This window comes from Anguilla rostrata, chromosome 8 (assembly GCF_018555375.3).
Source record: "Anguilla rostrata isolate EN2019 chromosome 8, ASM1855537v3, whole genome shotgun sequence".
Taxonomy (NCBI): Eukaryota; Metazoa; Chordata; class Actinopteri; order Anguilliformes; family Anguillidae; genus Anguilla; species Anguilla rostrata.
The window spans coordinates 56892438-56907419 of record NC_057940.1 but is presented as its reverse complement, the minus strand read 5'-3'; the positions used below and the strand labels follow the sequence as shown (position 1 = coordinate 56907419).

The following is a 14982-nucleotide window of genomic DNA, read 5'->3' as shown; positions in this document are numbered from 1 at the left end:
ACTAAAGCCAAAAGTGTGCAATCTGAGCCATTCCCAAACAGGGGACTCATTTATATGGAACTGATAAGACATGCTGGCCACCATTTTGGATGAGGCAGAATCCTGAGGGGATTACCCAGAGGCCTCTGCTTCACCAGGCCCAGAGTTCTGAAATGACAAAGGGAGCCGTGCAGATTCTAGAGCTGTGTCTGGTGTGAGATTCCCAGCCCAGATCAGCTCTGGGACAACAGAACCAATCAGAACGAGCAGTTTTCCTCCAAAAAAAAAAAAAGCTGCAGGATGCTAGAGTATCAACAATTCAGAAATTAAGTATCTCTGAATAATAGCAAACTCTGGAGATTCTGTAGTCTTTGTTTGAATCCCAGACTACAGCAGACATCCAAAAATTTAGTTCACAAAGAACAAATCTTTCTCTGAAAACTTTCTCATGGGTTGATGACCACTTGCTCTGAATTGACCGGAAATTTGCATTCTAACAGAACACTGTAGCCAGTCTGGGAATTCTACATCTATGGTACAGTTTATAAATTGGTGTTTGGATCTTGGTTAAGAAGACAGCCTTGTAACTATAAAGAGTCAGGTCTGAATCTCCAGGGTCACCATTTTTTCACCTGAAACTCTTCAGGTACAACACCCTGCGCAGTGAACAAACAGCATGCAGCATGTCACCTCTCTAATATAAAGGGCGGACTCTGTGCACTCTGTAAAGACCTGTGATAATGCACACATACATACACATAGAGCTTTGGGATGTTTGGTGAAAGTGTGGTGTTTAACTTCTCTCTGTTTCCACCAGAATACTGCCAGTATGATGGAATGGCATCAGACTGACAGGTGAGGTATACTCACCTGTCCACTTCACACCAGCGACGCCCCGACACAGCCGCCCATTCTGTGCAAACCGGACCATTTATTCTGTCCTTTTATACTTCATTCCCCTCATCTCTTTCTCTCTTTCAAATTTCAAATTCAAATTCAAAATGCTCTACTGGCATGACAAGATATTTCCTAATATTGCCAAAGGACAGAAAAGAACATATACAAAGGAACACATTACCATAAAACTAGACACACAGTGTACAAATGTAGGCCTATCCAAATAGGCTCACAGGTTGCCCCCGTTTATGGCAAACAGTTACCTAACCTGCGGCTAGTCCAATACATTTTCTGTGTTCCCCAAATACAGAGGAGAGCTTTTGGTGGTCATTTAACGTTTTAAATTATGGGCATAATTTAATGAACTTGGAGGTAGAAATTCTCGTTTATGTTGTGGCCATTTATACAGTGTAGCTCTGTATGCACCTCTCCTTGACTGCAGTGGGAGCACAGTCTGTCCTCTCTGGGCAGCCAGTTCTGTCTGTGTCGGCCTTTTTCGATGGCCAGGCTGTGCTCACTGAGTCTGTACATTATCAAGGTTTTTCACTGCTTGCTATCTGTCACCATGGTCAGGTAGTCAGCCATGGTGTATAATCTGTTTAGGGCCAAATAGCAATCCTGTCTCCCTCTCTCTACACTCCCCCCCCCCTCTCTCTCAGGGAGAGAGTTCCATTCCCGGAGGGCTAGAGAGATGCAGATTTTTTCACACTAATTATCCACCTTAATTAGCTAATTAGCTGCACATGCCAACACAAATTCAATTTAGACCACAATAAAACATTTCACACAGGGACACAAGAAAGGTCATGAGCTGACACACATGAGCTTATTGTGAAATGTAACCTTAATTTCATATTCATGTGAATGACTGATTTATAGAGATCATTCCCAGCAGAATCATAAATACAGGAACTGACACCCACGGCTCTCCTCTCCCCAACGGTACTCTGGATCCCAGTTTTCCCAAACTGTGGACAACCGTTCTGGAATTCTCATGTTCCCGTTTTGGAATCTTACAGGTGGGCGGAGAGGAAGCGGGAGGTCCAATGAAGAACCCTCGATTGGCAGCCCAGTCCAGATTAAAAGGGCGTGTCTGAAGACTGAAGACCTTGTCTTATTGTACGTCGCTTTAGATAAAAGCGTCTGCCAAATTAAATGTAATGTTATGAAGACAAACCTCAAATAATTAGCCAATTAAAAGCAGCAGCTGGATTCTGTGTCTCTCCGGCTGGTCTTTTATTTTTGGTTTTTTTTTTTTGGTCGGTCTACACACACGATCATCCATTTCCATATTTTGCCTCCAGGTCAGAAAGGAACAGATCAGAGCGTGCACTCCAAACACAGAGCACAGTTTCCGTTGCTCCACATGCAGCCCGGTTACGTGACTAACTGCAAGCTTTCGCTTGGTGTGCCTGACGTGCTTTTCCTGCGGGAATTTAAACAAACAAGCTCTTACACAGTAGGGATGCTCCTCGAGACTTCCACATATAAAAGTCATTTATTTCCAATATTTATCTCTCATACAGACCTTGACATACAGTATAAATGTTAAACATGAAATGGAAAACTAAATTTACACTTAACTTGTTTTCTTTTTAAATCAGTGCTGAGTCATCGTTCCGCTGTGTCCAGTGTCAGGGGCCGTGGGTGTGGCCCAGGGGCATGCTGGGTAAATCTTTTAATTCCCCTCCCCTCACACCTGAGAGGTTCTTAAATACATGATTATCTGTTCGTCCGTCCCCTCTGTGAGGCCACTTTCTAACTTCAACCCGAAAAAGTGGTTAAAGTCTGAAGAGTCGGAAACTGGTGCATACAGTGAGTAAGAGTAATTCTATTGGTCAACACAGCAAGGAAGTGCAAGTCTATTGGTCAACACAGCAAGGAAGTGAAAGCCTATTGGTGAATATGGAAAGGAAGTGCACTTAGATTGGTGGAGATGATAATCAAGTGCCATTAAATTGGTAACACTGTAAGGACAGGCAATGCTATTTTTAGAGGATATAGACACAAAGAGCCACTCTATTGGTGAGCACGGTGAGGAAGTGTCATCCTATTGGTAAATTAGGAAATCTAGTGTAATGCGATTGGAGGATGTGGTAAGGCAAGGCAGCACTGGCTGTGACCCCGGGGAAGCAGGGTATCGCTGTTACACTGTAGCTGAGGCAGAGTTCCAACAGGGCCACCCCACATTCCTTCCTGTCCTGGATAAAAAATAAAGAATATTCCGGTCACGGCTACTTTAGGAATATTCCTGGGTCGATAAGAGCAGGAGAGCATTTTAAGCATTTAAATATTCGCTGCAGCAACAGTTCAGCCGACTGCTGTGTAGGGACTGGAATCAGAATGAATGAAGGGACAGCGTCTCCAAGCTTATCAAAGGCTCCTTCACAAAACGCCCAGTCAAAGACCAGAGGCTGTGTTCATAAAGCATCTGAGCTGTGATTTAGGACCAGGGCTGCCGTACCTTATGCCTTCTGAATAAAAGGCCGAACTGAACCGATCCGTTACACAAGCTGAACCCGAGCGTTATTAATAAAGCACTTCATTATTAATAAAGCATTTTCGTTATTAATAAAGCACTTCGTTATTAATCGCTAAACCGTCGGGCCTTTAACGGAGTGGCTCGACTCGCTCGACCGGTTTCTTCCATCTTTGACAGCGAGGAGAATCTCATCAGCTCTGTTTCAGGTGCCAACTGCAGGGGGGGGGGGCAGTCAATCGGGAAATGAAGAGGTTTTAGGGTATTTTCAGAGATATATGCACACAGTTGGGGGGGCGGGGTCTTTCTCCTAGAAGCAAGTCATCTCCGCTTTATCTTTCATCATGTCATCTTCCTCTTTTTTTCTCTCTCACTTGTTCCTGTCTTCTCCGGGCCAGGAGTTCAGCCAGAGGTCAACTTTATTGTTTAAAAAGAGGCGTTCAGGGGATTTTCATGGAAATTTCTTATTTTTTTCCATTAAAAACACAGAAACATTTTGAAGCAGCGGTGCAGTTTGGAAAGAAGACTCTGTGCTGCTTATTCCCTCCACGCGTAGCGCAAGCAGTGTGAGAACTTCCAGTCTTACAAAACGTGCTGCTGAAAAAAAAAACTTTCTGGCTGAATTTTGTAACAGTGCCCAAAGCAGCGGAAGCGGGGGGGGGGGGCGTTTACATGTTAGGGAGCTGCATTAACTGTGCAGAGCAGTCACATGAGCATGGTGTCTGACTCCTCTCCTCCCTCTCCCCCTCTCTTCCTCTATTCCAGCAGGGAGAGGCAGACGGGCGGCTGCAGGAATCGGGGGTAGCAGTCCGACTCCACCTCCCCCTCTCCTCCCCTCCTCTCCCCCTCTCTTCCTCTCCTCCCTCTCTCCCTCTATTCCAGCAGGGAGAGGTAGACGGGCGACTGCAGGAATCGGGGGTAGCAGTCTGACTCCAGGAGGTAGTGGATCCGCTTCTGGGCGTGGCTTAGAGAGGAGTGGGAGGGGGCCTGCAGCAGCTGCAGCGTCAGGTCCCGAGTCTTACTATCCAAATTCACCTGGGGGGTGGAGAGAGGGGGAGAGACAGAAAGCAAGAGAGTTTTAACCCACCTTTATTGTGACATTACAACAAAACTGGCAGGCAGACAGGCAGTCAGACAGACAGACACAGACAGAGGGGCGGGCAGACAGACAGACAGACAGACAGACAGACAGACAGACAGACAGACAGGCAGGCAGGCAGGCAGACAGACAGACACAGACAGGCGGGCGGGCGGGCAGACAGACAGACAGACAGGCAGGCAGACAGACAGACAGACAGACAGACAGACAGGCAGGCAGGCAGGCAGGAAGGCAGACAGACAGACAGGCAGGCAGGCGGGCAGGCAGACAGACAGACAGACAGGCAGACAGGCAGGCAGACAGACAGAGGGGCGGGCGGGCAGACAGACAGACAGGCAGACAGAGGGGCGGGCAGACAGACAGACAGACAGACAGTTAGACAGACAGGTAGATAGGCAGGCAGGCAGATAGACAGACAGACAGGCAGGCAGGCAGGCGGGCAGACAGGCAGGCGGGCAGACAGACAGACAGACAGACAGGCAGGCGGGCAGACAGACAGACATGGCGTACCTCTCTGGGAGCTCCAGGCTGGATGTAAGTGGCGTAGATATCGCGCGCTCTCCTCTGCAGGGTGAAGTTGGTGGAGGAATGGCAGAACTGCTCGCAGGCCAGGTAGAACTGCAGGTTCTCCTCGCTGAACTCAGAACGCAGGAACGCCCCAAACACAGCCACGCCCACTGCAGGGGGAAGGGGCGGGGCTTTAGTGACCGGCGTAAAAAACGGTACAAAAATGGTAGACCTGCAAAACCTGCATCGGTTGGTCCCCGGTTCAGGTGTCCTTTGGCTGTATCAACCCCTCATTGGATATGAGGCTGTGACATGATAGCGTAACACAGCCCATCGCTCATGTATATGTACAAGTTACTGGTGCGTTTGTTAACTTCGTATGTTTCTGTCTTAGCTATGACGAAAGCTAGCAAGGCTAAGTTAGCAGCCAACTAGCTAGCTGCTGTAAATTTGTCGGATGATAAAGCCACATTAAATTTGGTTCAGTTCATATCGTGGAAATGTTGCACTTTGTAGCTAAATGAATTTTTCCGGCTTGATAGCTAGGCAAATAGCTACTGAAATGTTAGGCTATTTCTGTTGCAGTATAGGTAATCATACATTAGCTATCACCCTAGTGTACTGCTGCACAACCAGCTTCATCTTTTTCCATCACTTGCTTTAGCTAACTACTTTGCTTACATTGCTTTAGCCAGAAAGCTAATAATGGGTAATAATGTCCAACACAGATCCTATGTGAACGCATGCTTAGCCTTGTATGCAATAAAGTGTTCGATACGTACAAAAGACACCTGAACCAGAAACACACACACCACCCCCTTTCCTTTTGATACACACATGTGCGCACACACACACACACACACACACACACACACACACACACACACACACACACACACACACAACACTTCACACACACACACAACAAGAATATCCACCATCCTTCTTTCCTTTTGATCAAACAAACATCACACAAACACACACACAAACACACACACACACACACCCATACACACATCCACACACACAACAACCACACCTTCTTCTGATACAAACACACACACACACACACACACACAAATACCATCCTTCTTTCCTTTCTGATACAAACACACACACACACACACACACACAAATACCATCCTTCTTTCCTTTCTGATACAAACAAACACACACACACACACACACACACACACACACACACACACACAAATACCATCCTTCTTTCTTTTCTGATACAAACACACACACACACACACACACACACACACACACACACACACACAAATACCATCCTTCTTTCTTTTCTGATACAAACACACACACACACACACACACACACAAATACCATCCTTCTTTCCTTTCTGATACAAACACACACACACACACACACACACACAAATACCATCCTTCTTTCCTTTCTGATACAAACACACACACACACACACACACACACACACACACACAAATACCATCCTTCTTTCCTTTCTGATACAAACAAACACACACACACACACACACACACACACACACAAATACCATCCTTCTTTCTTTTCTGATACAAACACACACACACACACACACACACACACACAATTACCATCCTTCTTTCCTTTCTGATACAAACACACACACACACACACAAATACCATCCTTCTTTCCTTTCTGATACAAACACACACGCACACACACACACACACAGACACAGACACACATATACACGCACGCGCACGCACACGCACGCACACACATACACAGACAGACACAGACACACACACACGCACACACACAATCTGTCAAGACAACAGGCATAATAGCCCTTTCTTACTTCCACAATCCAAATGTCATTTTATACTCTACCTCCATATACAGGTATATACTCTGCCAAACACACCCATTTGCCCCACTCCTTGCTCTTACCCTGAAACACACACCCATATCATCTTTCTCTCTCTATCCCACTCTCTGACACACATCCTGATTTTACTCCAAGGACGGATAGCAAAATATTCTGTAGGAGGAAGAGGAGGAGAGAGGAAGCAGGTGGTTGGAAAGAACGACAAGGCAATGGAAGAGATATTTAACAGGAGAGAGAGTTAATACAGTACACACACTGCACACTACAGTACATTAACACTGCACTGAGAGAGGGTTAATACAGTACATACACACTGACTGACTGCACACTACAATACATTAACACTGCACTGAGAGACAGGGTTAATGTAGTACATACACACTGCACTGAGAGAGGGTTAATACAGTATATACACACTGCACTGAGAGAGGGTTAATACAGTATATACACACTGCACTGAGAGAGAGGGTTAATACAGTATATACACACTGACTGACTGCACACTACAGTACATTAACACTGCACTGAGAGAGAGGGTTAATATAGTATATACACACTGCACTGAGAGAGGGTTAATACAGTATATACACACTGACTGCACACTACAGTACATTAACACTGCACTGAGAGGGTTAATACAGTACATACACACTTACTGTACACTACAGAACATTTACAGTATAGAGATTGTTGTTACTGTACTTCCCCATTCAGATAAGATGTACAGGTATGCTGTGTGGAGTCTGAAACACAGAGGAACAGGTATCTCCAGTGTTCCGTACACCTGGAACATGCTGGGGCAGGCAGGATACGGCTAGCTCTGCTACCTGTGCAACTGCCGAGCCAGCAGGTACACCACCACCAGGCAGGAGTTCCGCGGAAAGAATTCCAGCTATGTTAAAGCTAACAATGCAAACAGCCGCACCGCTATGGGAACGTCGACAACACGACTTTGGAATATTAGCATAAGACATTGCATAAGAACATGAATCAATAAAAATGTTGATGATATTTTTTCATTACTGGTCCTGGAGTGGGGGTCTCCTCACAACATCTCTTACCCTGTAAGATCTACCCTCCTGTATTTCAACCCTAACAAAGAACACCTATTCAACAACTAGAGCAGGGCTGCCCCTGTTCCTGGAGATTTACTTCCTGTAGGTTTTCATTTCTGAATTGGCACGTCTGACTCTACTAATTAGCAGCTCGACAGGATCTCTAGCTGTTGAGTGAGATGTGCTTTGTTAGGGTTGGAGTGAAAACCTACAGGATGGTAGATCTCCAAGAGCAGGGTTGGGCAGTCCTGCTTTAGCTGTTGAGTGAGATGTGCTTTGTTAGGGTTGGAGTGAAAACCTACAGGAAGGTAGATCTCCAGGAACAGGGTTGGGTAGCCCTGCTCTAGCTGTTGAAGGAGGTGTGCTTAGTTAGGGTTGGAGTGAAAACCTACAGGACTGTTGATCTCCAGGAACAGGGCTGGATACCACTGCTATAAGGCCTCCAGGACCAAGCTTCACTACATTACCCACAATGATCTATTGTGGGGCCATGATGTCACACAGGAAGCTGAAAGGTTCTATGTTTACAGTTGGCTGCTATAGCATTTTTTCATAACTGCAGTGACTCAGCAGCAGTAATCTTGAATCCAATGACAGGATGGCAAGGATTACCTACAGACGTTGCCGTGGAAGCAACTCCTGCTCTGGCAGTTAGGTGGCTACAACTCAAGAACTTTGACCTTACACTGCCAGGCTACAACAAGGGGGGAGGGACCAGTGTTAACACAACAATACCCGTTTGAACTTTAACTGCCATTAGCTTTGACAGTTAAGTAAGAAAAAAAAACTTCTTCCAGAGACATTCCATTAGTCTGTACAATTACAAATACCAATAACAGAAAACAAACACTCAGCAACAAACAGAAATTCTGGAGAGGTCAACTCCCCCCCAAGTTTCAGGAGTTTTTGATAAATGGATTTTAGAAGCTAAATGAAAAACAAGGGTGAAACAAACCCTGAACAATAGCAGTGCTTGCTGAGTTTGGTCCGAGGGCCCGTTTTAAAAAATGTCTACCAAAAAAACCACCAAACCAGATCGCCTGATGCAAGAGAGCAACAGACACAACGTTAAGAGAAAGTGGTCATGTGACGCCATGTTGTATCCATTGGCAACGCCTTTTGGGCCACACCACTTCCTGGCATAACCTCCAACCCTGGGTGGGACAGCAGGGTGAGAAACGTATTGAGCCAAAAAAACCACAAACACACTGACTTCACTCCAGAAGGTGTATCTGTACTACAGGCAGGCCCACTCAGAGGGAAAGCTTTTTTAAACAGGCGCAAGCTGAGTTTCCGCAGACTGTGTGGTTCCTTTCAGAAGCCACTGGCAGCCAGTTTCAGGGAGCACCATGACCTTTTCACGCACCTGCGTATCCAGGAGGCAGCTTCCTGGCATCCAATCAGGTGGCCCGTTTAAAATAACCAATGGGGATGCTCAGCGTGTACCCGTATCAATGTTCCTATCAAGTGATGAAGATAAAACAAAACAAGTCCTGCAACCAGTCCTTCCAGACTGAACTTCTAACCCTCAGCGAAATATTCCAGTCTGTCCTCTGGTGACTGGTGCATTGTGGGATACTGCATGCTACACTTAAGAGTCCCCACATTAATGGCTGACAGGACGGCTGTCAATCATCCAGACTGGAAGAAAGAGTCAGTGACAGAGGGTGAGTGAGAAACAAAGTGAGTGAGTGAAAGAGAGAGATAGTGAGTGTGAGGGATGGAGGGAGAGAGAGAGAGAGAGAGACAGTGAGTGAGTGAATGAGTGAGCGTGTGAGTGTGTGTGAGGGAGAGAGATAGTGAGTGAGTGAGTGAGTGAGTGAGTGGGAAACAGAGGGGGAGAGAGAGAGAGAGAGAGAGAGATAGTGAGTGAGTGAGAGGGAAACAGAGGGGGAGAGAGAGAGAGAGAGATAGTGATTGAGCGAGTGAGCACAGCCTGGCCATCGAAACAGGCCGACACAGGCAGACCTGGCTGCCCAGAGAGGACAGACTGTGCTCCCACTGCAGTCAGGGAGTGGTGGCAGAGACAGAGCTGCACTTCCTCACAACACGCGGAACGTATCTGAACACACGGCAGACTCCCTACCCAGAATCCTCAGCAGTACGCCCCGAATCGAACCCTGATGAAGCAGGAGGGAGACTCACCGCGGCTGGACAGCAGCACGTCCACAGACTCGGCCCAGCCCAGCACCTCCTCCCGGCTCAGCCGCGCGCTGCCGTGGCCCACCTGGCTCCACTGCCGGAGGAACGGGAGGCGCGACTTCTTCTCCCTGGAGCTGGGCATCCAATCAGAGAGCACCCTCAGCCGGGGACACACCCACATTTTTTCAGCAAGGGGTTCGAGTGCCCCCGGAACACCCACAGAAAATTTGGAGCAAAAAATAATATCCCAAACAACTTGTACGTCAATGTTGCGCATTTCATATACGTGTATACGCACACGGAGAATGCAGGAAATGTAGCAAAATGGCCGACATCTTGTACACACGTGAGTGGCCTACTTTCCTACAATCAGAACTGTTCCAGCTGTGCCTAATCGGGAAGCCGCCATTTTGGCTCTATCTACTCTCTCTTACCTGTTCTGAATGTCCTTATGCTCTGAGCTGAGGTTGGTGTGAGACGAGTGAGGGCTCTGAAACAGAGGGGGGCGGGGTCAAATCAGTGACATCACAGAATGACATCACAAGCACTGAGATGTAGAGAAAAAGACACGCAAGCATGCACGCATGTACACGCATGTACACGCAGACAGGCAGTGCTTCACAATGGTCATTTTCTTGAGGCAAATGTAAATCACAAAATTCCCCAATCGGGCGACCCACTTTGAGGAAAAACTGGTCTCAAAAACCTGAATATTATTCGCTGACCCCTGAAGAGGCGGTCCTGAGCTGAGATCCAGGAAAATGGCGGACAGCCGAGGAAGGCATTCCTCTGAAGGCCATTAAAACGCAGTCTGCGCAGGTATTCCGTCTGATTTGGGTATTAAAGTACAGTGAGCACAGTACAAGGCCATCAGCGTGCAGCTTGCTGAAGCTCTTCTTGATGATGTCATACCGGGATCCTACTGCAGAGCTAAACTACACCAAAGCTCCAGGGTGAAGTGCACTGCACCTTTACCACACAAAACTTCACAGCCGCTGCTGAGCCTGAATCTGCTCCGCACTGCATCTGTACCTGTCCTACGAGATTCTCACCTGTTCAAACAGACTGATACCCATTCAAATGGGATCATATCATACCTGTCCTAACAGACTCCTGCTGTTTACCTGTCCAAACAGCTGTATACACATCCTAACAGCTCTATACCTGTCCGAACAGCTGTATACACATCCTAACACCTCTATACCTGCCAGATCAGCTGTATACAGCCTAACAGCTCTACACCTGCCCAAACAGCTGCATACATCTCCTAACAGCTCTATACCTGTCCAAACAGATGTATACACATCCTGAAAGCTCTATACCTGTCTGAACAGCTGCATACACATCCTAAAAGCTCTATACCTGCCAGAACAGCTGTATACATCCTAACAGCTCTATACCTGTCCAAACAGCTGTATACACATCCTAACAGCTCTATACCTGTCAGAACAGCTGCATACACCCCCTAACAGCTCTATACCTGTCCAAACAGGATACTCTATGCCTATATGTCCAAAGCGTCATACCGGCCTAACAGCTCTGTACTGGAGTGTACTAAGGTCATACCTGTCGAAAAGCTGATACATCTCCTACGCTCTACACCGCCCAACAGCTGTATACACATCCTAACAGCTCTATACCCGTCAGAACAGCTGTATACACATCCTAACAGCTCTATACCTGTCCAAACAGCTGTATACACATCCTAAAAGCTCTACACCTGCCAGAACAGCTGTATACATCCTAACAGCTCTATACCTGTCCAAACAGCTGTATACACATCCTAACAGCTCTATACCCGTCAGAACAGCTGTATACACATCCTAACAGCTCTATACCTGTCAGAACAGCTGCATACATATCCTAACAGCTCTATACCTGTCCAAACAGCTGTATACACATCCTAACAGCTCTATACCTGTCAGAACAGCTGCATACATATCCTAACAGCTCTATACCTGTCAGAACAGCTGCATACACCCCCTAACAGCTCTATACCTGTCCAAACAGGTTCTTCAGGTGTAGTTTTGCTGACGTCAGCCGGGCCTTGGCATGCTGCCTGTGGTGGTATCTGGAGGTGGCGGAAGCGGCTGTGGAGGAAGAGGAGTAGGAGGAGGAATGCCGCGAGGGCCCCTCCTCCATGTCCTCGCGCTCGCTGCTCCGCCCCCCGGCCGCCGCGGGGGCAAGCTGGCCGTCGCTGTATGCCCGGCAACCGTCGCCGAGGGAGACCACGCGCAGGTAGGAGCCGGCCCTGTCCTCCTGGCCCCGCCCCGACACGTTCTCTGCACTGACGCTGAACTCCTTGGTGAGCGGGGCCTTCTGGGGCGAACCAGACGCCCCCGCCTCCTCCCCGTCCAGGCCGGGCGGGACGACGACCATGTGACCATCGGAGTCGCTCAGCGACAGTTGCGGCGTGTAGGTGCCTGACTCCCCGTCCTGGGAGTACCCCTTGTCCCGCAGCTCCACCCGTTTCCATGGCAAAAAGTCCAGGTCCAAGAGGGACCCCTCCGAGCTGAATCGGCGCATCGTGCTGGTAGTTGGGAAAGGGGGGGGGGGGGGGGGGGGGTTTGGTATGATAGAGAGGGTGGGGGACAGGCAGGAATCTAGAAAGATTAAATCAAAATATAAAATGGGACAAAACAAAAAAAGGGGGTGAGAGACGAAAGTCCTGTAAGGTTTTACCTGTTAGATATATAGATCTGGTTGCAGAGGTGGATACAAAAAACCATACAACAGGCTGTACAACATGCACACACACACACACACACACACACACACCACGCATGTACACTACACACACACACACACACAACGCATGCATGTACACACACACACACACACGCATGCATGTACACGTGCACACACACACACAATCACACACACACACACATGCATGTACACGTGCACACACACACACACACACACGCGCATGTACACGTGCACACACACACACACACACATATGCATGTACACATGCACACACACACTCACACATATGCATGTACACGTGCACACTCACACACACACACATATGCATGTACACGTGCACACACACACACACACACACATACACACAGCACTTCTACGCTTAATTCTGGTTCCTCTGACATTAACTATCGTTCATTTATTACTCACAAGATAAACAAATATATCATTACACATTAATGATGTACTAGCCTTGTACTTCTCTCTGGATAAGACCGTCCATAAAATAAATAAATACAATATAATACAATATTTGTTAGATGGGTTTCTTTACATTGGTTAGACTTTTTTTTGGCTGGACCGCAACAGTGGGGCCAGCCCTACAAACACAAATGTCTGTGAGTGACTGACTGACTGACTGAGTGATGAAGTTACGCCATTGGTCAGCCGAGTTATGAAGTTATACCATTGGTCGGCCGGATCACGTGTGTTAAGTCCAGCCATATACTAGGTTTTAACCCGGTCTTGTTTTTAAACTTCCTGCTAATTGGTTTGTGACAGACCAAGGGTTGATACAGTTCTGCAAAACACCATAAATCCCAGGGCTTTCGAATACCTGGACATCCGCAATAACTGAAAACACCGCCTATCGTGGTTTTACAGAATTATCATGACAATAATTCTCTAAACGTGCTATTTGGCAATGATCTCACACATTATCCAGCATCAACATGCACGCGCCTATGCTTATCTCTTGTTTAATGTATCAACGGATTAAGAGTGACACTTGGCTGAACCAATTAAACAGGATGTTCTGCATATATTTTCGTAGACTATTTTTTTTTTAAAGAAAAGTTTGTCGAGCTAAGCGCGCACTTGCCTGCTGACCTTGAAATGTGGTTACACAGTTTGAAAATTAGGCTACAGCCGGGGGGAGACCGATTTCAGTAGGGAAGGCAAGTCTAAATATAAACTCGGTCAGGAGGAATTATGACTGATTTCCAAGTGAGCAAACAGGGCATAAATGAGAGAGTTTACGGCGACAGCACAATCTGTGCGCTTTGCAAGAACACTACCCCGACTTCATACGAGAACTCCAAACTGTGTTTATTATTGCGTAAAGACCTATGTAAACCGTGTAAAAACTGCAAATACAAGTTAAAAGTTTTTTAAATCTCACCTTAGAGTTTATTTGCCATGTGCGCCACCGTGATTTCTAAGCGTACTGACACTCCGGCTCCGGCAGTCCAATGTTTGTAAAGAACGCAGCGAACGCCGGTCGGCTTGTTTTCTTGAGATCTTGCTCAGAAAGATGAACCGAGGTCTGGCGCTCCGTACTTTGACAACTTATTTACCCGCTTCGTTTGCTAGGCTTATATTATAAATATACAACAAAACATATGTTTCTAGGGCCACGGAAGTCACATCGAACGACAAGTGGCCTTTTCTCCCCTTTGAAGACACGATTATTGGTTTGCAGGGCTTGAGTTGTATTCAGTTGGAGTGGAAGTAACGCCTCTTCTCCTCGCCCCACCCATAGTTTAAGTCGCGGCTTGTCCTTCGGTTTCTTCGTGCAGTCGCAATACAATCGTCCCAGGTAATTGCTGGTGCTGTCTTGGTGTGAGGAAAAAGGAGAACAATTATTTCGATAGCGTAACGCTTTTATGTGTAAGGCACATGAATCATATGACCGACATATCTTTAGATCTTCTGAGAGAAAAAAACAAACCTGACAAAATCTGGCAACCTATGAATCATCCCCTTGAAATCTCATCGGATTTGCTTGCATTCTGCACTTAATTCTCTTGGCCTGGGACAAAGATGACCACGTTATATCACAACCGGTTTTCAGTTAATCTTTCTGGGGGGGGGGGGGGGCTACAGTTGCTTATGTTCAGAGCACATTTCGGAGATTTAATTATTTGTTTTGATGGAGTGCCTGTCTGCATAAACATCTATAATACAATTATAATGTTCTAGTTGGAGGCAGGAATGGAGGTAGTAACTTCCTCGTAAGCAGCCAACCGTCTCGCTGCGCTAG

General features: G+C 46.9%; 2 protein-coding genes across 4 annotated transcripts in view; one reads left to right on the top strand and one right to left on the bottom strand.

Moving 5' to 3' along the window:
* apom (apolipoprotein M) overlaps positions 1–2088 on the top strand; it is a 7599-nt gene extending 5511 nt beyond the window's left edge. The window contains exons 6-7 of the mRNA XM_064349239.1: positions 797–834; positions 1896–2088. Of these exons, the coding sequence (XP_064205309.1) occupies positions 797–831 (35 nt within the window). The 3' untranslated portion in view covers positions 832–834; positions 1896–2088. The remainder of the gene's footprint in view (positions 1–796; positions 835–1895) is intronic.
* Positions 2089–3697: 1609 nt separating this feature from the next.
* Positions 3698–14754, bottom strand: si:ch211-152p11.4 (regulator of G-protein signaling 3). Of its 3 annotated transcripts, none has more exons than XM_064349237.1 (6): positions 14122–14739; positions 12015–12546; positions 10451–10506; positions 10020–10150; positions 4965–5131; positions 3698–4390 (listed from the first exon to the last, which is right to left on the bottom strand). In XM_064349237.1, the coding sequence occupies exons 2-6, from the start codon at positions 12540–12542 to the stop codon at positions 4229–4231; spliced, it is 1044 nt and encodes a 347-aa protein (XP_064205307.1). In that variant the 5' UTR covers positions 12543–12546; positions 14122–14739; the 3' UTR covers positions 3698–4228. The 3 variants fall into 3 exon arrangements, with proteins under 3 accessions (XP_064205307.1, XP_064205306.1, XP_064205308.1); XM_064349236.1 differs by having other exon boundaries at positions 12015–12619; positions 14122–14737; XM_064349238.1 differs by lacking the exon at positions 3698–4390 and adding an exon at positions 6882–6972 and having other exon boundaries at positions 4969–5131; positions 12015–12619; positions 14122–14754.
* Positions 14755–14982: the final 228 nt, after the last annotated feature.

What these genes read in the sequence shown, in the direction of transcription:
- si:ch211-152p11.4 (XM_064349237.1), bottom strand. Translation starts at nt 12,542, where the DNA reads ATGCGCCGATTCAGCTCGGAGGGGTCCCTCTTGGACCTGGACTTTTTG. An exon ending in CGTGCTGCTGTCCAGCCGCG is followed by an intron (nt 5,132 to 10,019) that starts GTGAGTCTCCCT and finishes TTCCCCCTGCAG; the next exon opens with TGGGCGTGGCTGTGTTTGGG. An exon ending in AGCCTGGAGCTCCCAGAGAG is followed by an intron (nt 4,391 to 4,964) that starts GTACGCCATGTC and finishes TCCACCCCCCAG; the next exon opens with GTGAATTTGGATAGTAAGAC.